Raw genomic sequence first — 23,123 nt, 5'->3', positions numbered from 1 at the left:
CATGTGATATATCTACTAACCTGTCCTTGCAAATTAAAATATGTCGGCAGAACCACACAAACAGTCAGAGAAAGAATGAACGAGCATCGCTCAAACATCAGACGAGGCGTCCTAACCCATAGCGTATCCCGCCACTACTCAGAGAAACATAACAAGGACCCATCAACACTCAAAGTTTCACCTATAGAACACATAACCACCTCTTAACAACTCTGCCAGAAAGAAATGCACTGGATCTATCGCCTCAATACATTAACAACCTTTTGGATTAATATATTTGACCATTCTAAAATAAGCAGCTGACTACCTCTGAGGGATTTGGCGCCGTATACAGGTTTCTTTTTTCCTTTATTTTGGTTTTTCCTCCCAAACCCTAAAGGGCAGGGCTGCCCTACTGAGGAGTAGGCCAAGGAAATAGCTGCCACAATCCATCTAGAAAGAGTTCTGGAACTAACCTTATCGCCTTTATTCTTCCTAGCAAACTGCACAAAGAGTCTAGAAGACTTTCTCCAGGGTCCAGTCAGCTCCAAATATCTTAGAAGGCATCTCCTGACATCTAAACAGTGCAATTTCATTTCTTTCTCATTATTCGGCTTTTGACATAAGGAGGGTAGGACTAGGTCTTGTGATCTATGAAAAAAGAAGACTTTGGGAAGAAAAGAGGGGTCTGGTTTGAGAATTACTCTGTCATCCAAGATTTTAGTGTAAGGAGGTAAAGTAGAAAGGGCAGATATTTCGCTTACTCGTCTGGCCGAGGTGATAGCCACCAGAAAAGCAGTTTTGAAGGATAATATATCTTTCCTGGTAGGTCTAGCAGAGGTTCAAACGGTGGCTCCATCATACTGGACAAAATTAGGTTGAGGTCCCATGGAGGAGCGGATGTTCTGGGTATTTGTCTAGTACGATTGACTGCTTTAAAAAATCTTATCCAAGTATGATTGGCTAAGGGGGAGTCAAAATACGCACTGAGGGCTGAAACGTGAACTTTTAGAGTACTGATTCTCAGTTTTTTGTCTAGACCGCTTTGCATAAAATCGAGAACCACAGGCATAAGAGGGGGGTCCAAAGGGTCTATTGGGACACCAGAGAATTTTAAGAAGTTCTTCCATACTCTTAAAGGGCTATAGAGCTGCGGACATGTACGGCTAGATCGCCGCTAGCATGTCCGCAATATACCTGTCCTATAGGGCGGTGTGCTTTTAATTTCTTTAAAAAAGGATTTTATAGATATGTAAATTAGTCTTGAATGTGTCCAAGGGGCTGTACTAACCTTCCTGGAGCCCAGCCACGCCCACCTGTGAAGGAGCCCAGCACCGTTTATGTCCTCCGAATCTCCTCCTTTCATCAACTATAGATTACCGTAATCTCTCGGTGCGCAAGCTCGCGCATGCGCAGTTCTTTCCCTGAGGCTGATGCCAGCACAGGGAAAGAACACTATACCGGCACTGCGCATCGCGAGATTACGGCAATCTATAGTTGATGAAAAAAGGAGATTCGGAGGACATAGGCGGTGCTGGGCTCCTTCACAGGTGGGCGTGGCTGGGATTCAGGAAGGTTAGTACAGCCCTTCGGACATATTCAAGACAAATTTACATATCTATAAAATCGCTTTTTAAAGAAATTAAAAGCACACAGCCCTATAAGGACAGATATATTGCAGACATGCTAGCGGCGATCTAGCCGTGCATGTCCGCAGCTCTATAGCCCAAAACCTGGTGACAGAATCCCTTTAAGTAAATGGACGAAGTAGTGTCCTTTCTACACGACAGGAGAGTATTGATCACATCTCCGGACAGGCACTTCTTTTCTAGTATGGCCCTCTCAGATACCAGGCAGCAAGGTGTAGGTTGCTTATTTCCAGATCGTAAACTGGCCCCTGATGCAGCAAGTCCTGCGTTTCTGGCAGAATCCATGGTTCCATTATTGAAAGTTTGCGTAGCCAGGTGAACCATGACCTTCTGGGCCAGAAGGGGGCGATCAGGATTAGTCTCGTCCTGCGACGCCTCAGTTTCTGTAGGACCCTTGGAATAAGCCGTATTGGTGGGAAGGCATATAGAAGGTTGTCTGGCCAGGTTTGGGAGTAGGCGTCTATGCCGGTTGGCGAATCCTCCGGATTTAGAGAAAAAGAATAGATGACATTTCCGATTTTCTTTGTTCGCAAACATGTCTATCAAGGGTTTGCCCCAGAGACGTATTATCTGATTGAATACTGTCCGATTCAGACACCATTCTTCTTGATGTAGGAGATTTCGGCTTAGAAAATCGGTTTTCTGCACCTCTTAAGTGCACCGCTTTTATGAAGCTGACTGAAGGGATGATTATAGAGAAGATCTCTTCTGTAAGTGACATGAGGACTTCAGACCTTGTCCCGCCTTGCCTGTTTAAATAGGACACTACTGTGGTGTTGTCAGAATTTTTTTTACCACTTTTCCTTTTAACGCTACCAGAGCCCACAGTACCGCTCTTAACTATCTTGCGTTTTGAGTCTCTTTTCTCTTGAGGAGACCATTCTCCCTGGCAGTAAGAGCCCCAACCCATGGGACTGGCATCTGTTGTAATTGAGCTCTGCTCCTGCATATCCCAGAGGAGACCTTGAGATCGGTTTGATGGATCTAACCACCACTGCAGGGACTGGATCACGTGGCATGGAAGATGCAGTTGGGCCTCCAAGGGGGAATAGGGACCCATGCCATTCTTTCAGAATTTGCCATTGGAGTTTCCGAGAATGTAGTAATGCCCATTTGACTGCCGGGATTGTGGACGTCATCCTGCCCAACACTGCCATCCCTTGTCTGATTGTTCTGTGTCTTGATGTAATTAAAGATTGTATACCTTCCAGAATTTTGGAGACTTTGCTCTGGGGAAGCAGGCAGCGTTGGTTTATAGAGTCTAGAATTAGGCCTAGGAACACACAGCTTTTTGATGGAGTTAAGTTTGATTTCTCCCAATTTATCCACCATCCTAGCTTCCCTAATATTATGATTACTTCTGAGAGGTGGGAGGACAGGATGCTTTCTGATTCTGCCACGACCAATATGTCGTCTAGGTAGGGTATCGCTAGGATATCCTTCTCTCTTATATGAGCCATCACCTCCGCCATTAGCTGGGTGAACAGCCTGGGTGCCTGGGATACCCCAAAAGGAAGCGCTCTGTATTGAAAATGGTGGATCTCTCCGTCCATGAGAATCGCTACCCTCAGGAACCTCTGGGAGTCTGAGTGGATCGGGATGTGATAATATGCATCCTTTATGTCGAGAGTTGACATCACACATTTGTGAAAAAGCTGTTTTATTGTGGATTGTATCTATTCCATTCAGAACTTCTTGTACGTGAGGAACTGGTCTAGCTGTCTTAGGTTTATCATCATCCTGAGGGTTCCATCTGGTTTAGGAACCATAAAAAGGGAGGAATAGAACCCCTTCCCCCTTTCTGATTCTGGAACCTCGATTAGGACTTTTTTCGCCAATAGGGAAAACACTTCTTGTTTTAAGGCCTGGTTTCTTATAGAGTTCCCGTCGAGTTTCGTAATTTTTATCCTTTCCGGTGGGGAAGAGGCAAATTCTAGACGGAATCCGTCTCTTATTATCCCTAGAATCCAAGGGCTTGCGGAAATAGATTCCCAAGCCTGAAGGAAGGGAGACAACCTTCCCCCCCACCGGACTGGCACAGTCATTGTTGTGTAGACTTGGAACGGTTACTGGACTGGGAGCGGAAAAGGAGACCTTTTTCTTTCCTATTTCCGTTATCCCTCCAGTATCTGTCTTTTATTTCTGAAATTATTATTTTTGTTTTTACGAAAAATGACCATCCTTTTAACCAAACCGCTCTTCTGGCGGAGTTAGCTAAAGCCGCAGATCTAGCGCTTAATTTTAAGGCATCTGCGGATGCATCGGAGATAAAGTTCATGGCCTTTAGGATTGTGGGGAAAACCTCTAGCCGCTGTTCCCTTGGGGTTTTGTCTTCTATATGCATTTCCAGGTCCTATAACCATATTTTAAGGGAACTTGCTGTGGAAGTAGCGGCAATGTTAGGTTTAAATGCCTGGGTGGAGGCTTCCCAGGCGTTTTTAAGAAACAATTCTGCCCTTCCTTTAGGCCCCCCAGGTCCTCAAATGGTAACGCTGATCTTTTGCACATCTTGGCTACCGGCGCATCTATTTTTGGTGGTCTCCCAGTTAGAGCATTCCCCAAACTGATATTTTCTTTTAATATTTTTAGGGATGAAAAAAAATATATTTTTTTTATCTGTTTTTTTCCATTCTTTTTGTATTAGAAACTTTACATTCTCCTTTATTGGGAAAACCCTAGATTTCTTGTGACCCAAGTCACCGAACATGATCTGCTGAACTGTCCTCTGCTCTTTGGTCTCGTCCACCTTCATTGTAGCCCTAATGGCTTTAAGTAAGGAGTCTGTGTCCTCATGCGAGAATAGCGGTTTACCCGCTGACTCCTCTTCAGATGATGAATCCGAAGAATCTCGGATCTCCCCCTGTTCTGCTTCATACTCAGAAGAGTCCGAGTCTGAGGAGCGACTCGGTCTGTCTGGGGGGGTCTTTGATGCACTGGCAGCCTTTTTTTCCGGAGATACATGTGTATACCAGTAAAATTGTGGATACTTGTGACAATTTTTTACATGTGAAATAGGTCCTATGTGCATGTATGTTATGTCCCCTCAGGTGTAGTCCACCTTTTTATCTGATGTGATACATCACATATAAATTAACTTTTTATGTATTGTCTAATAAAGTATATGTATATTTTTCTACTATACCCATCTAGTCTCAGTTTATCCTTTGTTCGTGTATGCTTATGTACACTGAGTGGGTACGTTACTATAGGGTATTTTCCATCACATAGGATCACTAAATTTGAACGCAAATCTGTGTGCATTCTGTGACTGTTGTATTCTAATCTATGGGGGGGGGGGGGGGGGGTAGATGGAAGGAGTTTCGTAAACTCTTTTAAAGAATCCGCTATCTCGGATTTCACCATGCTTTTGATGTTGTGGATGGAGATTCTTCCTCTAGCATCTTATCAATGCAACGCTGGCAGAGCAGCTTAGGCCAGGAAGGGGTTAACTTTTGCCTACAAGTTACACTCTTTCCCACGTGTCTTAGCGATAGCCTTCCTGGGGCTCTTTTTTTATATTCTGGGGACAAATAACAGAAAAAAAAAAAAAAAAGACCCTCTTAGTATAAAATATAAAAAAGGTTGGGGATTAACCCCCTTACCCCACCAGGAGTACCGATCTGGAATCATGGTTGTCCTGGTTTTCAGTGCGCTGACCACCCTCTTCTTCCATGGTAAGGTTCAGGGATGGAGGGTTTTCCATATATGTGGTCTGCAGACGTCCTCTGGCTGGCTGGCACCCTTCCACCTGTGCACTGAGCAGAGTTAAATACTCCCGGTTCGGTCCTCACCACCATCCACTCTGGGGCCTGCAGCGCTGACTTCCGGGACGCCGTGCGTTCCAAACACCGGAAGTCGCGCACGCGTCCAAAAGGCTCTGCACTGCCTCCCCCTCTGTAATCCTACCGGGGATGCTGCATGCCAGGGAGAACAGGCCCCGGACCTCCCGAACACCACCAGGAGGATCCGGCATGACAGCTAGCAGATGATGATATGGTGACAGCCAGGAACTGGAAGGGTGTTCGTCCAGACTTGGGGCGGCTCCAAGAGGAGACTTACGCCGCACCAGGTAAACCCTATGGTTAAATTCAAAAACACCGGCGGGGCCCTGCAGCCATTTAAAGCTCTCCAGAGAAGCGTCCTATCTATAGGACAGGAAACAGGAACTGGTGGATAGAGGCCGGGTCCCTCCTTAAGAAGCTATCCACGGAAGTTCCTGTTTCCTGTCCTGGATAGAGGCAGGCTCTCTCAAGGGTGCTGTCATGGGCATAAGGGAAAAGGGGGTTAATATTTCCTAAAGAATGCAGTGGGAGGGAGACGCAGAGCAGACAAAAGCAGCTCGGCCAGTGCCAAGTCTATGCCAGCCTGTAACTCTCACCACTTTCTGGCAAAATTATAGTAAATCCAGCGGGTGGCGCAAAGCCAGCCCCTTTTTTGTGGCACCTTGGAAAATTGCTCAGAAGCTCAAAATGTTGCAAATTATTGCTTGAATACGGTGTGCACCATAATTAGCTTTATTTAGACTTTAGACTTTATTTATTTATTTTTTTACACAATAGTGTAAAACCTTTAGTAAATGTCCCCCCTTATGTATACTTTGTGGACTTAAGCTACATGCACATGAAAAGGCCCTCCAATAGTGCCCCCTCTATAAAAAAATGCCCCCCTATAGAGTTCCTCTACTATAAAAAGTCCCCCAATAGTGGCACCATTTCTCTGGGTATGAAAAATAGAAAATAATCACTTCATTCACTGGCCATTTGAATAGCCCCGAAGATTGATTTTGACGCAGATCTCACCCTTGCATTGAAAAGGGTGAAATCCACAGCTAAAACTGCAAACATAAATCCACATGCTAATTTATTTTGAAATACACACGGCAGTGCGGTCAATTTCTGCACAGAAAAAAAATCTGCAGAATTGTGTACATGAGATTTATGTAATCTCATACACTTTGCTGGTACTGTAGCTTCTATTGTCATTTCATCAGCCTCACTGTAGTTTGCTCCCAATAACGTTCACTTCTGACAACCCAATTAAACCCTAAGGCTGGGTTCAGACCTGAGCGTATTTGATATGCGCGTTTAACGCGCGTTTTTTGCAATAGTAAACGCGCGTTTGTGTGATTGACTGCAGTGTCCTATGGCCACAAACGCGCGTCAAAACGCTCAAGTGAGAACCAGGGCCATAGGGAAGCATTGGTTTTCATGTGTTGAGCGTTTTACAGCGCGTTTGAACGCGCTGTAAAACGCTCAAGTGTGAACCCAGGCTTAATGCAGCACATATTTTGAATGTTAGGGACCTAACAATTTTCTTTTTTTCAAGGTCACATTTCTAGAGCCGCAACTTTTAATTTTTTGATCAATATAGCCGTGTGAGGACTTTATTTTCTGACTTGTATTATTCAATGGCACCATTTTAATGGAAATCTATGGGCTGCATAACAGATCCGTCTGCTGTCCACTATGCAGGAGTCCTCTCCTGCACAACGGAAACCAGACGGATCCATTATGCAGCCCACAGACTTCTATTATGACGGAATGCCTCTTAAAGGCATTCCGCTATGCATTCCATCATAGAATTCCGTTATGGCCCGTTGTAGCGGAATCCATATCGGAATTGTAATAAAACGAGGACCCGAACGTGTAAAACACAAGTACGCTCATCCCTATTTATGGATTTATTTTTATATATTTTTTTGTGTGAGGAGGTAGTCTGGTGCAAGAAATAAAAGAAAATAAAAAAAACAGCTCTGCCATTGCTTTTTGCATTTCTTTCTTTACTGTGCAAGTTAACTTTATTTTCTATGGGTTGCTATGATTCAGCGATACCGAAAATATATTCTTTTGATTAATTATTAACCTTATTAAACTTGAAGCAGCTATTGTTTTTAATGCTTTCTCAATGGCTTAAAATATATAGTATTTCAAAGCATTATTGCCTGTACTGACGTCTCATATGGCCAATTAGGCAGATACTTATGGCAGACCAAGGAGACTTTCTTATATATCTCCTTTCCCCTCCTGCCAACATGGTAAAACATTGCCCTCCTCCGCAATCCTGGTAGTCTAATGAACTGACAGACACAGCATCTTCCCTCTTACAAACACCTTAGATGCTGTGGCATCCAAGTAGTTAAAACAGACCAACTTTATAGGTCTCCAAATCAGTGTCCCGATGCCCAAGGTTGTTAACAGCTTTCATAGTGGTAAAATCCTCATTCAGAAAAGTGCTGCATCAGAAGAAGTCCTGTGAACGGCTGTCAAAAAATATACTATACAATGGTTAAACAAAGGATACTGAACAAGAGAACGATATGGGTTTCTGCCACAAACTGTGCTTGGCTGCTTCCATGTATATAATTCTGCAGGAAATGAGAGAACAAAATCAATAGTAATCAAAGTATAAACATAGTAGGAGGCATTAAAGGAAGTTAGCAGACCGTACATTGCATGAAGGCCATCATGTCCGCTGGCGTCTACACCATTTGTCAGAATATGCAGACGTTTACCTTGAAAGACGAGGATGGATGCTTGTAGCTAGGGAAATTGTGACCCGCTCTTGTAAAGTGTTTGGTACAGATTTTTTATTTTATTTTTTTATTCGTTTTATTGAAAACACCAAGCAAATAGTAATGACAATCTCAGTACAAAATCCAGCATTAATTGTACAATATTATTATCATGTAGAGATGTACATATGACTTGTGCATTATAATGCTAATTAAAATAAACAAAATAGTAAAATAACAATTGACAATAAACTTCTGTGCTGTATCGTTACTTTGCCTCTTTATTACTAGCTGAAGGGTCTTCTTCCCCAGAACAATTAGAGTCACATAGACATTATAGATCTATCCCAGCTTATTCATTTCAGAACATTCTATTATATTCTATTCCCCTTTCACATCCCAAAATCACCGCTATTCCCCTTGTTCTTCTCTCAAGGCCTCAGACAATCTATGTGCAGAGTAAGCAGTACTCGGGGAGGTGCACCAAGTCCCCCACACCTTTTGAAATTTAGTTGTACATCCTCTGTTCTTAAATACTACATTTTCGTATGGTATAATGGCATTGACTAGTTGCTTCCATTGTGTCAAAGTGGGTGGCCTATCTCCCATCCACCTCATGGCGATCGCCTTCCGCGCCAAGAATAATACTTCCCTAAGGAATATCCTGGTATGATGTGAGTACATATTCTCATCCATTATCCCAAAAGCAGATCTTCGGGTGCAATGGTACTGCCAATCCCAATAAATCAGTGAGTAGTTTAACTACCCCTTCCCAAAACGTATGCACATAAGGACATTCCCATATAAGGTGCCAAAAGTCAGCATCCACTGACGTGCACCTATGACACTCAGAATGGGTAAGTCTGCCCATTCTATTTAACCTCAGTGGGGTCAAATAGCTCTGGTGAATTATGCAGACTTGAATAAACTTGTTATTCACGGCGGGTGACACTAATGTGGGGGATTCTAGAATATCTACCTCATCTTCATTACTTAAATCTGGAATTTTAGCCTTCCATTTACTTAGTGCTTGAATTGGGGTGCCCTTCAGCCTTACATCCAGTAGGTGGGTATATAATGCTGAAATGAAGCCACGCGGTCCTTGTGAGCGGATAACTCCAATCATTGGGAAATTGGACAGTGAGATTGGGGTATCCCTATAATGAGTTTGCATGGCGTGCCTCAATTGTAGAAATCTATAGAAAGCATGTCTAGGCAGCCCGTGTCTCTGACTCATGGACTCATAGTCATTGAAATTATTATTACTGTAGAGATCGCCCAATGTGACAACCCCATGTTCCTTCCAGAATGCCTTTTCTTGCATTGCCAGTAAATCAGGGAACATAGGGTTATCCCAGATCAGGGTCTCCTGCAGATCCGTTTCTATGCTATGCATGCCTTTACTAGCTTTCCAAACCTGAATGGCCACCCGATGAATTGGTAGTAGCTTACGTGCGAATAAACTAGGTTGCTCCAGTACCGGCCACAAGTTGGAGATGCTCAGGTATTCAGCTAGATGTTTCTCTTGTCTGCATAATTCACCTCCCTGTGACAACCAAGATTTAATATTTCTCAACTGTCCAGCTAAATAATATAAATATACATCAGGTAGAGACATGCCTCCTTCCTTTTTAAAGCGAGTCAAGTTAACTATTGATAGCTTGGGCCTGTTAGTGCCCCAGATAAAGGGTGACATCAACGAGGTGAGATTTTGGAAAAACTTTTGGAACTGCATAAGGTGCATGCTGCAAAACATACAAGCACTTTGGCAGGACAATCAATTTTATCAAATTAATTCTCCCTGGTGCTGACAAAGGCAGGTTCTGCCATATCCTAAATTTCTCCTTGCAGTACTCCAGCAATGGTTGAATATTTAGTATATGGAAGGACGTGGCACTCTTGGTGATATGTACACCCAGATATTTGTAGCTGTGTACAACAGGCAGTTCCCCTGAGTCAAAGGTATCATCCAGTTGATATAAAGGACATAGAGTCGATTTTGACCAATTTATCCGTAATCCCGAGAATTGGCTGAATAACTCAATTGTGGTGATTACCCTGGGTAGTGTAGACTCCGTTTGTGTCATAAAAAGCACCATATCATCAGCATACAGCCCAACTCTATCCTCTTGTTCTCCTATTTGAATGCCATTATAATGTGGGTCTGTTCTTATACGCATTGCCAGTGGCTCTATAGCTAGGGCGAACAGTAATGGCGATAGCGGGCAACCCTGTCTGGTTCCTCTCTTCAGATCAAAGTTGTCTGATAGTATCCCATTCACTAATATACCAGCTCTGGGGCTTTTATATAATAATTCCACCCATTTTCTGAATTTAGGGCCAAAGCCGAATTTTCTCAGGACCTGGAACAAGTATGGCCATTCAACCGAATCGAATGCCTTTGCTGTGTCTAACGAAGCCAGAGCCCATTTCTCCTGCCTCTGAACACCAATCTGGGTCACCACCTGCACTCTCCTGATATTGTCGGTAGTGGACCTACCCGGCATGAATCCAGATTGATCTGGATGTACTAGGTTGGTGGCCACTCTGCCCAGACGTACAGCCAATATTTTTGCTATAACCTTGTAATCTAAATTTAACAAGGATATCGGACGATATGACCCGCATTCATCTGGTTCCTTGCCAGGTTTCAAAAGCACCACTATGGTTGCATCGTACATTGTTGGTGGGAAACATCCATTTCTAAAGGCATCATTATACATTTTAAGCAAAATAGGGAGTAATGTGAGCAGAATATCTGACATACACCTCTAAAGGTATTCCATCAGGACCTGAGGCCTTGCCCCTTGCCAGCTGTGAGATGGATTCCTGTATCTCTAAAATAGTTATGGGTGCATCCAAACTGTCTACTGCTTCCTGTGTTAAAGTTGGAAACTCCAAATCCTCAAGGTATTGCATTACATCCTCTATCTCATAGTTCACCCTAGAATCATATAGGTCTCTAATATTCCTGAAATCTAGCCGCTATAGCCTCTGGATCTACGAGTATCTGTCCATTAGCTGCTTTAATGCGTAATATGGCAGGAGATGCTTGGCTCTGCCTAACAATGTGGGCTAACAGTTTACTGGACTGGTTGCCCAGCTCAAAGTAAGTCTGCTTGGAGAAAAACATTTTCCTTTGAGCTTTTTCCTTAAGCAGAGTCAAGTATTGTCTCCCTTTAGACAACCACTCCTCCCTATTCAAATCATTGGGATCGGCGACATATGCTGCCTCTAATCTATTACAATCTGCCGCCAGGTCCTCCTCCTGCCTAGCCGACGACTTTTTGATATATGATATGGTGGATCTGAGGCATCCTCTGAGATATGCTTTCATGGTTTCCCACAATAATACATTATTCGATTCTTCCTCATGTCCCTCCAAGAATACCTTCAATTGGTCAGGGATACGATCAGACGGTCCAAACAAGGTCAACCAAAATGGATTAATCCGAGCTGAGCGTCTGGTCATATCCCCACCCAGCGCAAATGCCAACTGCACAGGGGTGTGATCAGATATGCCTCTAGGTCCATATTCTACACTATACACCAGGGAGCTCGTACTTGAGTTGCCCAAAACATAATCTATGCGTGACAATGTACCATGACTGGCGGAGTAGCATGAGTATTGTCTGATATCTGGATGCTTCAGTCTCCACATATCCGTCCACCCTACCTCCTCCAACAATTCAGCCAGAGACGTCTTGTTGTTATAATGATTATCATCAGCTTCTACCAGGTGGTGCCTATCCAGGTCCCTAACTAAGGTCATGTTAAAATCTCCCATGCTGATTACACGGGCTGATGGATAAGAGGCTGCAAAGCTCACCGCTTGCTGAACCACTTGCATGGAGAAGGGCAGAGGAATATATACACCTATGATAACATACAGTATACAGTTTATGTAAGCTGCCACAAACACGAATCTACCCGCTGTGTCTGTCTGGCACGTTTCCACCTCCCACCTGAGAGATTTGTGTACCATGAGAGACACACCCCTAGACATATTCGTATAGCATGAGTGTTGCGCCCATTGAATCCAAGGCTTTTGTATGCGCCTCGTGTTATCTGCTGTTAAATGAGTCTCCTGCAGGCAGAGGACATGTGGATTAAATCTCCTGACTGCAGAGCACACCATAGCTCTTTTCCTAGCAGCTCCCAATCCCGACATTCCATGACATTACTCGCAATTCTGCCATGATGATATTACATAATGAACCGCAGTTACCTTCCCCTTCCCCCACCTCTTTGCATTATAACTGATACAGCACATATAACATAACATTTTAACTGTCAGGCTTATCCTGACATATACTGTGAGTGCCTGCATGGTGTAACACTTAACCATTCGCATCACTCTTGACATATATAAACAAAAAGCAGTATACCTCGTTCGTTCTGTGGCACTACAAGTTAACGGGGTGTGCTTTTGGCATTTAACCGATAGCACCAGTGATCTTAAATCTAATACAGAAGTGAATCTGAACATATCGCCTGGGACCCAGTCCCTAACCTCTAATAGGACCCCAGGACAAAGAACTCTGAACATCGGGCCAATACGGACATTCTCAGTATACTAGAGGACACATATGCTATTCGCCCTTCCTCTCCTAACTATAATTCTCCCAGTGCCTCGGATACCTAGATCAAATGGATGTTAAACTATATCCTGTGAGTCCAACAAATATATACTTAGGCAGTCCAGATGATATCGTTGGTCCAATGTCCAGGCTCCCGGGCCCCACTTCCGCAAGCAAACAACAAAATAAAATAATATGTTGAGGAGTATTCCCACTATTATCTTGGGGCTCTTGCGTTTCTTCCTCTTCCATCCAACCAATTAGTGGCTTCCTCAGGGCTATTGAAGAACCGGCTCACATCGCCATCTGCTACTCTTAGGCGAGCTGGATATACCATAGAATACGGCAAGTTCTTCTCACGTAGCCTCCTTTTCACGACACTAAACGTGGCTCTGCGTTTTTGTAATTCAGATGAAAAATCTGGAAAAATCATAACTGTGCAGTTTTCATATTTAAGCTCTTGTTTCGTATGCGCCAACTGCAATATATGATCTCTGTCCATAGAGTTCAGTAACCTTGCAAGCAAGGGTCTTGGAGGAGCTCCCCGTGGAGGTTTGGCGGGAACACGATGAGCTCGTTCAATAATAAATGCCGCCGAAAATGCCGCGTCCGGGAAGGAATCTCGGAGCCAGGTAGTGACAAATGCACTTGAATTATTACCCTCAGCTTTCTCCGGCATGCCGATAATCTGCAAATTATTGCGTCTTGTACGATTCTCATAATCGTCACATTTCTGCTGCCAAAAGTTTATTTTTTGCTCCAATTCCTGTACCTTATCGGGAAGTGGTTGTAGGCGGTCTTCCACGTCTGAGATCCTATTTTCGGCCTCCTTAACGCGGTCTCGGATGACCTGCATATCATGGCGGAGTAGGCCAATATCCACTTTTACCTCCTCCAGTTTGCCCACCATGGACGTGCGGCATACAGATATAGCCTGTAACAGTTGTTCAGTTACTTGCTTGAGAGAGGGTTCACTGGCCGCGGCTCCCACCTCCTCAGACACAGCGTCCTCTTTCGCCCTCTCCACTGACGACGCACAAGCTCCCGCGCCATCTTGGTCTTCCACGCGGGCAAACTCACGGAGCCTGTCCACTGCAGACTGCGTCTTATTTCGAGCCATATTCGGGTCACGGGTCTTTCCCGACCTCCTGCCGGTTCTAGATGGAATGTTTGCGGCGATGAATTAACAGGATAATGTAGAAGTTAGGTGAACTGGGTCCGGAGCTCCTCTACATGAGTCCTTACATACCAGCTTCCGGCCACGCCCCCCGTTTGGTACAGATTTACCATATACCAGGTAGGGGAATAGGACACATTCCAAAATGCTTTTGTGGCGCAGATAAACATACCATTTCCAAGAAAGGGAGCTTTGCCCCATTACAAAAATGTTACATGCATCCAAAGTCTGGTCAGTATTAAAAGTCTTGTTCGTAAACCCTGTCCCCTTGGACTTGACAACTAAATTTTTCTGCAAACTCAGTGTCCTCAGTATTTAAATCTGACTGCGGCATATGTGCAGGATTGAAATCTGGCTGTGGTGCATTTGCAATACATCTGTAAGTGGTACATCTGCCCATACACGGTACTCACCCTTGCTGTGGGCAGAGCCTCACAGATGTACTGTGCATGCGCTACAACCACATTTCAATGCTAAGGGCATGTAGGTTTCAGAACGGAGGGTTAGGGTTTACCGACGAGACCCACTATACTGTCCACATAGTCCTGATTGCCGATACCCTTGTTCTGTGATATCACTGTGCTCAGCATTGAAATCAAATTTGGATGCAAATTTCAATAACAAAGACAGCGACATCGCAGAACAGCGGACGATGGCAACGAGGACCAAGGGGGTGGCATTGCACGGGTTTACTGACAAGACCTGAAGCACTTGCACAAATGGCTGCATGTTATTGTGTCAGGGCCACCAAGTTTGTAGTGGAGAAGTACCTCTCAATTTGCTTTTTCTAACGGCCATAATACAAATAAATGTAGTGAACCTTAAAAGTTCTTCCTAAAGTATGAATCATGTCAAGGAAATAAAGTCTAAATGTTTCAGTTAGGCTGAGGATGTCACATATTAGGCGACAGCCTCAGCCCACTAATGTAGAGTTCCAGGATACAATGAATCCAAACTACATGGGTGAATAAAGACACCAACTCTTTTCACATTGGGGTGCTGGCTATTTATGATTCTTTAGATCAGTGACATGTATCAGGGTTTTTAGAGCGCTTCTGACCCCTGTGAGGCAGTGACAGGCCTCATACTTGATAGAGGTGTGGAAATTTCAGTCCACACCCCTATTCCACCCACAGGTGAGGCTAGCTGGGGTTTAATCACTGGGGCATAAACCAGCCTTCAGTGTAGGAGTCCAGGGGGAGAGGAAGGGACCCTAGAGAGGGGGAAGCCTGTTAGGCTCTGTGTGGTCTCAGCCAAGAGGGCCGAGGGGCCACAAGGCTGTGTGAAGCTGGATATCTCCCCTGTGTTGGACTGTGCCTGATGAGCTGACCTGCTGAGGGTCGGAACCCGATACCCTGTTTGTGAACTGCGCTCTATAGGGGAGATAGAGACAAAACCTGTATTAGGTAGAGCCCAGACGGACAGGTGTTAATTATGGTTTATGTTTGTGATGGTGCTGAAGTGCCAGAATAAAGCACCATTTGGACTTGAACCCTGTTGTCTAAGAAGGAATCTGTCATTGCCGCCCGGCTTGAGAGCAATCCCTTATACCCCATATGAAGTAAATCTGTATTAGGGTAGTCAATGCTAGAAACAGTGGCCTATAGAACTGTGCGAGTCTTTTCCATGCCATAATTTATCCCACAGCTCTCCTCCCTCATCACCAACACAACATGCTCTCTTTTCCACTGTCACTCCTGTTGCAAAACCCAATCAAAATTCTGCATTACTGATCCTGCAAGAACCATAACCTGCTTCTCAAAGGAAAAGGTCATACATTTAATACAAGTCTTGTCCTATTTCAAACCTTATAGACCAAGAGGAGAGCATATTGATAATTGATTGACCCACGCTTTAGATATAACTGAAAAGCATTAAACTCAGACAAATAGGAAAAACAGAGAACATTTACCACTTGACCAGTATGAGGATTCTTGTGAGCATAGGGGGGTCCACGGATGTGATTCCACATTTGTCCAGAAGTCATTGCCAACACGAAGCACTGAGAAAGAGACAAAGAACAGTAGAGAGGACTGTAAATGATGGGGCTTAGGCCTCTTGCACACGACTGTATGGCTTTTTCAGTATTTTGCCGTCTGCAAAAAACGCAGATGACGTCCATGTGCATTCTGTTTTTTGCGGAACGGAACAGCTGGCCCCTGATAGAACAGTACTATCCTTGTCCGTTATGCGGACAATAATAGGACATGTTTTATCTTTGAACGGAACGGAAACGGAAGGTATACGGAGTACCTTCCGTTTTTTTGTGGATCCATTAAAAAATGAATGGTTCTGTATACGGAACGCAAAAAACTGAACGGAAAAAAAAAAACTTGTGTGAAAGAGACCTTAAAGGGAATGTGTCAACAGAAAATAACCCATTGTTTAAATCACATTTTTATTTTAACTTTTCTAAGGACTTTTGAATGAAAATTTTAATTTTCCATGTCAATATTTATATTAACAAAAACCATGAAATCCTACAGGTTTTTTTTTACTGGCCACTAAGACTAATAGATGCCACTTCTTGGCCTGTACAGATCACTTTACTTAAGTTACCTGCTTATCAGTCATTCTAATCCTGCCTGTAATGATATCACCTCTGTGTATAGACAAGACAGGTCCACCATTCTCAGTAGGTGATTGTCAAAGCTTATCTATTCTTTCCTTGTACAATGACCTCTGCACAGGCCACAGAGCAATGCGTTTTTCACTGAAGCCCCATTTACTTCTATAGGGCCAGGGCTGCGTGAAAAACACTGGATATAAAACATGTTGCGTTTTTCAGGCAACGCAGAACTGATGCGTGAAAAAATAAATAAAAAAAAACCACGTGTACTTATGTACACAGACCCATTGAAATAAATGGGTCAGGATTCAGTGCGGGTGCTATGCATTCACGTCACGCATTGCACCCGTGCGGAAAACTCGCTCGTATGAAAGGGGCCTTAATGCTTTCTAAATGCTGTTAAGAACAGCTCAGACAAGACGGCAGCCCCCATTATCATGATCAGGAAATAGAATAAACAATTTCAAAATCGAAAAATAAAATAAAACACATTAGAAAAAAGGATGTGTGTGTGTGGTTGCTATCTGGTTTTAATGGGCAAAAAAAGGTTGTGTACTTTGGAAAACCCATTTTATCACATTAGGAAATATAATCTATGGGGTCCTCCATTCAGGATCTCTTACACAGAGAGCAGCTGCACAGAGCATATCTCTCTGAACAGGAACTGGCACTTTCAAATGCAGCAAAGTAATGATTTATTGCTTCTGTAGTGACGCTGTAAGGCCTCATGCACACAACCGTACCGTTATTTGCGGTCCGCAAACCGCAGATCCCCAAAAAACGGAAGCCACCCGTGTGCCTTCCGCAATTTGCGGAACGGAAGGCCGTCAATATAATTGCCAATTCTTGTCCGCAAAGCGCGGACAAGAATAGGACAGGTTATATTTTTTTAGCGGGGCCGTGGAACGGAGCAACGGATGCGGACAGCACACGGAAAACTGTCCGCATCTTTTGCTGCCCCATTGAAGTGAATGGGTCCACATCTGAGCCGCCAAAACGGTAAATTAGCCTTTACTTAAGGGAGCTTTCTTACAAAAAGTGACTGTTCAACGCAACAACCACTTCGATCATAGTATAATTAAAGGTTTCAGCTTTCAAAATGTTTTTGCTTACGTTCCTCACTAGTTTAACCCCTTAGGGACGCTTGACGTACCGGAACGGCATGTTTCCCCGAGTCCTTAAGGACCCATGACGTACTGGTACGTCATGAGTTTAAAATGAGATTGCGGAGCTGCGGGTGTTAATCCGAACAGGATGCCGGCTGAAATCATTCAGCCGGCATCCTGTCACAACCCCGGGGAGGGGGTCATGTGACCCTCCCGTATCGGCGATCGCAGCAAACCGCAGGTCAATTCAGACCTGCGGTTTGCTGCGCTTTCTGCCGATTCTGATCCCCGCGGCAAACTTTAAAATACCCCATATAAAGTTTTACCCCATATAAATTTGATATTATGGCGGCGGGTGGTGCAGGGGGGGGGGGTGTTGAAGGCGGTGCGGCAGGCGGGATCGCGATCCCCCACCCGCCTCCTCTTGAATAATCGTTGGTGTTCAGTGGGTATACCAGAGTGTCAGCACATTGCTGACACTCTGGTATAAACGGCTGACATCTGTGATGCGATGTCAGCCGTTTAACCCTTTCCATACCGCGGTCTAGGGGTGCACCGAAATGAAAATTCTGGTCCGAAACCGAAAATTCAGGATGCCCTTGACCGAAAACCGAAACCGCCTTTTTGCCCAAATACTTTTAAAATACTTTTTTTTTTAATGATTTTATTAATAATTCTTTTTCATGAATTTAATAAATCATATTATATAACATGGTGCTTCCTCATACACAAGTGATTGTACAAAACAACTGTTATGGGGGGGACACTGTTATGGGGGGAATCTGTGGATGACAGACACTGTTATGGGGGGAATCTGTGGATGACGGACACTGTTATGGGGGGGGATCTGTGGATGACGGACACTGTTACGGGGGGATCTGCGGCTGGCACTGTTACAGGGGGGGGGGGGATCTGCGGCTGGCACTGTTACAGGGGGAGGGGATCTGCGGATGGCACTGTTACAGGAGGGGATCTGCGGATGGCACTGTTACAGGAGGGGATCTGCGGATGGCACTGTTACAGGAGGGGATCTGCGGATGGCACTGTTACAGGAGGGGATCTGCGGATGGCACTGTTACAGGAGGGGATCTGCGGGTGGCACTGTTACAGGAGGGGATCTGCGGGTGGCACTGTTACAGGAGGGGATCTGCGGGTGGCACTGTTACAGGAGGGGATCTGCGGGTGGCACTGTTACAGGAGGGGATCTGCGGGTGGCACTGTTACAGGAGGGGATCTGCGGGTGGCACTGTTACAGGAGGGGATCTGCGGGTGGCACTGTTACAGGAGGCGATCTGTGGGTGGCACTGTTATATATGTGCCATCCACAGACCCCCCAGCCCATAACAGTGCCATCCACAAATCCCCCCCCAGCCCATAACAGTGCCATCCACAGACCCCCCCCCAGCCCATAACTGTGCCATCCACAGACCCCCTCAGCCCATAACTGTGCCATCCACAGATCGCCCCCGCCTCCCCCCCCCGCCAGTATACAAGTATAAGATGTTATATTTATTTATTGGTTATTAACCTCCTCAGGACCGCCGTACGCAGGATTGCGTCTTTGCGGCGGTCCTGTTGTTCTGGGTGGACGCGCCGGTGCGTCCTCTCGCGAGACGCGAGATTTCGTGCATTGCCGGCCCGCGCATGCGCATCGCGGGCCGGCAAAAGTTAAAGAAGTATTTCGTCACCAGCCTGCCAGCCACGATCATTGGCTGGCAGGCTGGCGATTTTCAAAAAATCAAATCAGAAGCCAGATAACAGATCATATTAGTAAATATGATCTGTTATATGGCTTCTCTGCTTCTCTGCTGGTCCTTTTCGTCGGTTGGATCCAGCAGAGAAGCAGAGATCACTGTGAGTACCCACCAACACTACACCTTAGCCCCTGATCACCTTCCATCATCCCCATCATCCTAATTAACCCCTTGATCGCCCCCTGTCAATCACTTAGTGAAAGACAAAAAGTGATCAGTGTAAACTGTCACTTTTTTTTTTCACTAGTATTGGCTGTTAGGTTTTAGGGATAGTTTAGGCTCCTTGGTTAGGTAGTTAGCGTCAGTTAGCGCCCAGCCCACCGCAGTCACTTTTATTCGCTGTTTAGCGTATCGCTAATCAGCATTTGTACTTTTATAGTATCTGTAAGTGATCAAAACTGATCACGGTCAGATCTATAATAGTATTAGTGTCACCTTAGTTCGCCCTCCACTCAAAACGCAGTGTTTGCCCGATCAGGCCTGATCGGTCGCCCACACGTGCGTTCACCCACGCCCGCCCCACCGCAGTGACAAAAAAAAATTTGTTTTTTGATCACTGCACATTCACTTTACACGCACTGCGGCGATAAAAAAAACAGTTTTGATATTTTTTATCAACCGCAGCGGCCTCCGGTACTTCGCTAGCCTCCCCTTTGTAAGACAGGCTTGCTTTTTTTCTTGGGTAGTCTCAGGGAATACCCCTAAATTTAGTAGTCCAAAATGTCAAACAGGGGGTATTCTTCTGAAGAGGCCTACAGGATTCTGACCCAGTCGGATGAGGAGTGGGAACCCTCATCTGACGAATCTAGCGGGTCAGAATATGAACCTGTGGAAAGCAGTGGCTCTCTGACCCAAAGTTCGGACGAGGAGGTGGAGGTCCCTGGCAGCACCAGGCGTACCCGGCCCCGTGTCGCTAGACCACAGGTTATGCAGGATCCGCTTCAAGAGCAGCAGAGTGGGGCTGTTGCTGCCGGATCACGTGGTGAGGCATACACCAGCAGCGCAGCCCTTCCTGGACCTAGTACCAGCACTGCCGTACAACATGGTGACGTGGCGAGCACCAGAAGGGCAGTTGAAGCTGGTACAGTGGCACGTGCACTAGTTACCCCGTCGCAGCCACCGCGCAGACAGGCCCGTAGAGCCCCTAGAATCCCTGAGGTGCTGGCAAACCCTGATTGGCAGTCACCAACTTCAGCCGCACCTGTAGTTCCCCCTTTCACCGCCCAGTCTGGAGTTCGGGTTGAGACGGCTCAAATCGGTTCGGCCCTGGGATTTTTTGAGCTGTTCTTGACTGCGGAGCTCTTGGACTTAGTTGTGGCAGAGACAAACCGGTATGCCACACAATTTATATCCGCCAACCCGGGAAGCTCTTATGCCCAGTCTTTCCGGTGGAAACCAGTCCAAGTTTCCGAACTTAAAATTTTTCTGGGCCTTCTCCTCAACATGGGTCTAACTAAAAAGCATGAATTGCGGTCATATTGGTCCACGAACCCGATTCATCACATGCCCATGTTCTCTGCTGCTATGTCCAGGACACAATTTGAGACCATCCTGCGTTTCCTGCACTTTAGCGACAACACCACCTCCCGTCCCAGAGGCCACCCAGCTTTTGACCGGCTCCACAAAATTCGGCCCCTCATAGACCATTTCAACCAGAAATTTGCAGATTTGTATACCCCAGAGCAAAACATCTGCGTAGACGAGTCCCTAATACATTTTACCGGGCGCCTTGGCTTCAAACAATACATCCCAAGCAAGCGTGCCCGCTATGGGGTCAAATTGTATAAGCTCTGTGAAAGGGCCACAGGCTATACCCACAAATTTCGGATCTATGAGGGAAAAGATCAGACCCTGGAGCCGGTCGGTTGCCCTGACTACTTGGGGAGAAGTGGGAAGACAGTCTGGGACTTGGTGTCACCCTTATTCGCCAAGGGGTACCATCTTTATGTGGACAATTTTTACACAAGTGTGGCCCTCTTTAGGCATTTGTTTCTAGAACGGATTTGCGCCTGTGGCACCGCGCGAACTAGTCGCGTGGGCTTCCCCCAACGGCTTGTAACCACCCGTCTTGCAAGGGGGGAGAGGGCTGCCTTGTGTAACGAAGAACTGCTCGCGGTGAAATGGAGAGACAAGCGTGACGTTTACATGCTCTCCTCCATTCACGCAGACACGACAATCCAAATTGAAAGGGCAACCCGTGTGATTGAAAAGCCCCTCTCAGTCCACGACTATAATGCGCTCATGGGAGGGGTGGACTTCAATGACCAGATGTTGGCTCCCTATTTAGTTTCCCGCAGAACCAGACGCTGGTATAAGAAGGTGTCTGTATATTTAATTCAATTGGCTGCCTATAATAGTTTTGTTCTCTACAGTAAGGCTGGGAGAACAGGATCCTTCCTCAAATTCCAGGAAGAGATCATCGAGAACCTCATTTATCCGGGAGGTTCCGTGGCCCCATCCACCAGTGTAGTTAGCCGTCTACACGAGCGACATTTCCCCAGTGTCGTTGCTGGTACCTCAACCCAACCGCCACCCCGAAAAAAATGTCGTGTCTGTAGCAGGAGTGGAATAAGGCGTGACACCCGCTATTTCTGTCCTGACTGTCCGGACCACCCTGCCCTATGCTATGGTGAGTGTTTCCGGAAGTACCACACACAGGTACACCTAGCATAGGGATCACATCTCACCAGGACAGGCACACAGGGCTATTAGGGCCCTTTCTCTCACAGCTGCTGCAAACCTCTCCTTTCACCTGGGATAAAGTGCATAACGTACTTCGCCACATCTTTGGGCGATTTGCGCTTTGCACATTGTCCCATGGGGAAGGAGAGGTTTGTTCTATAAAAGTAAAAAAAACTAAACAAAAAAAAAATTACCGGTAAGTAAAAAAGTTAAAAAAAGTTAATATGTTCTGTTCTAAAGTTAATAAAGTTATTGCTTTGCGGCCTGGTTTTTTCTTTTTTGTTTTGTTTTTTTTTACCTTCCAGGTGGACCAACCGATCGACCAGCTGCAGCACTGATGTGCATTCGGACAGAAGCATTGCGCTGCTGTCAGATTACACGCAAGTCGGTGTATGCGGCGCTGCAAGACGAGATTTCTCCTCTGCAGTAAAAGATACGTTTGCCGAGGCATATGAGCTGAGGAGGTGGCGGTGTTCATATACTTTGGCAAACACTTTGTATATATAAAAAAAAAAATCCCGGCAATGATTTATTCATCCACATCGATTGATTTGAATGGAGAAATCTGGTTTGCCAGGGCATACGAGCTGAAGTGGGTATGGATGTTGGGCGGAGCTCCTATGTCCTGGCAGACGCCTTTCCCCTCCTTTTTCTTTTTTTGGCAGAGATTTTTTCATCCACATTGATCGATGCGAATGAAGAAATCTGTGCCGTTCATTTTTTTCTTTCAGCCCAGAGGCTGAACGGAAAAAAAAAAATCTCATTACCCGTATGCTCAATATAAGGAGAATAGCAGAAACTCCTAATGCTGGGCATACATGTAATGATTGCGGAGACCCTCAAATGCCAGGGCAGTACAAACACCCCACAAATAACACCATTTTGGAAAGAAGACACCCCAAGGTATTCGCTGAGGGGCATATTGAGTCCATGAAAGATTGAAATTTTTGTCCCAAGTTAGCGGAAAGGGAGACTTTGTGATAACAAAATCAAAAAAAATCAATTTCCGCTAACTTGTGCCAAAAAATTTTTTTTTCAATGAACTCACCATGCCCCTCATTGAATACCTTGGGGTGTCTTCTTTCCAAAATGGGGTCACATGTGGGGTATTTATAC

General features: G+C 45.3%; 1 protein-coding gene across 1 annotated transcript in view; it reads right to left on the bottom strand.

Moving 5' to 3' along the window:
- The window catches only part of MAGT1 (magnesium transporter 1), a 53,539-nt gene that overhangs the window by 9,899 nt on the left and 20,517 nt on the right, over positions 1-23,123 (bottom strand). The window contains exons 6-7 of the mRNA XM_040406235.1: positions 15,809-15,898; positions 7,929-7,992 (exon numbers count right to left, since the gene is read on the bottom strand). Of these exons, the coding sequence (XP_040262169.1) occupies positions 7,929-7,992; positions 15,809-15,898 (154 nt within the window). The remainder of the gene's footprint in view (positions 1-7,928; positions 7,993-15,808; positions 15,899-23,123) is intronic.

Source organism: Bufo bufo, chromosome 8, assembly GCF_905171765.1.
Source record: "Bufo bufo chromosome 8, aBufBuf1.1, whole genome shotgun sequence".
NCBI lineage: Eukaryota > Metazoa > Chordata > Amphibia > Anura > Bufonidae > Bufo > Bufo bufo.
This window is presented reverse-complemented; position numbering and strand designations above follow the sequence as displayed.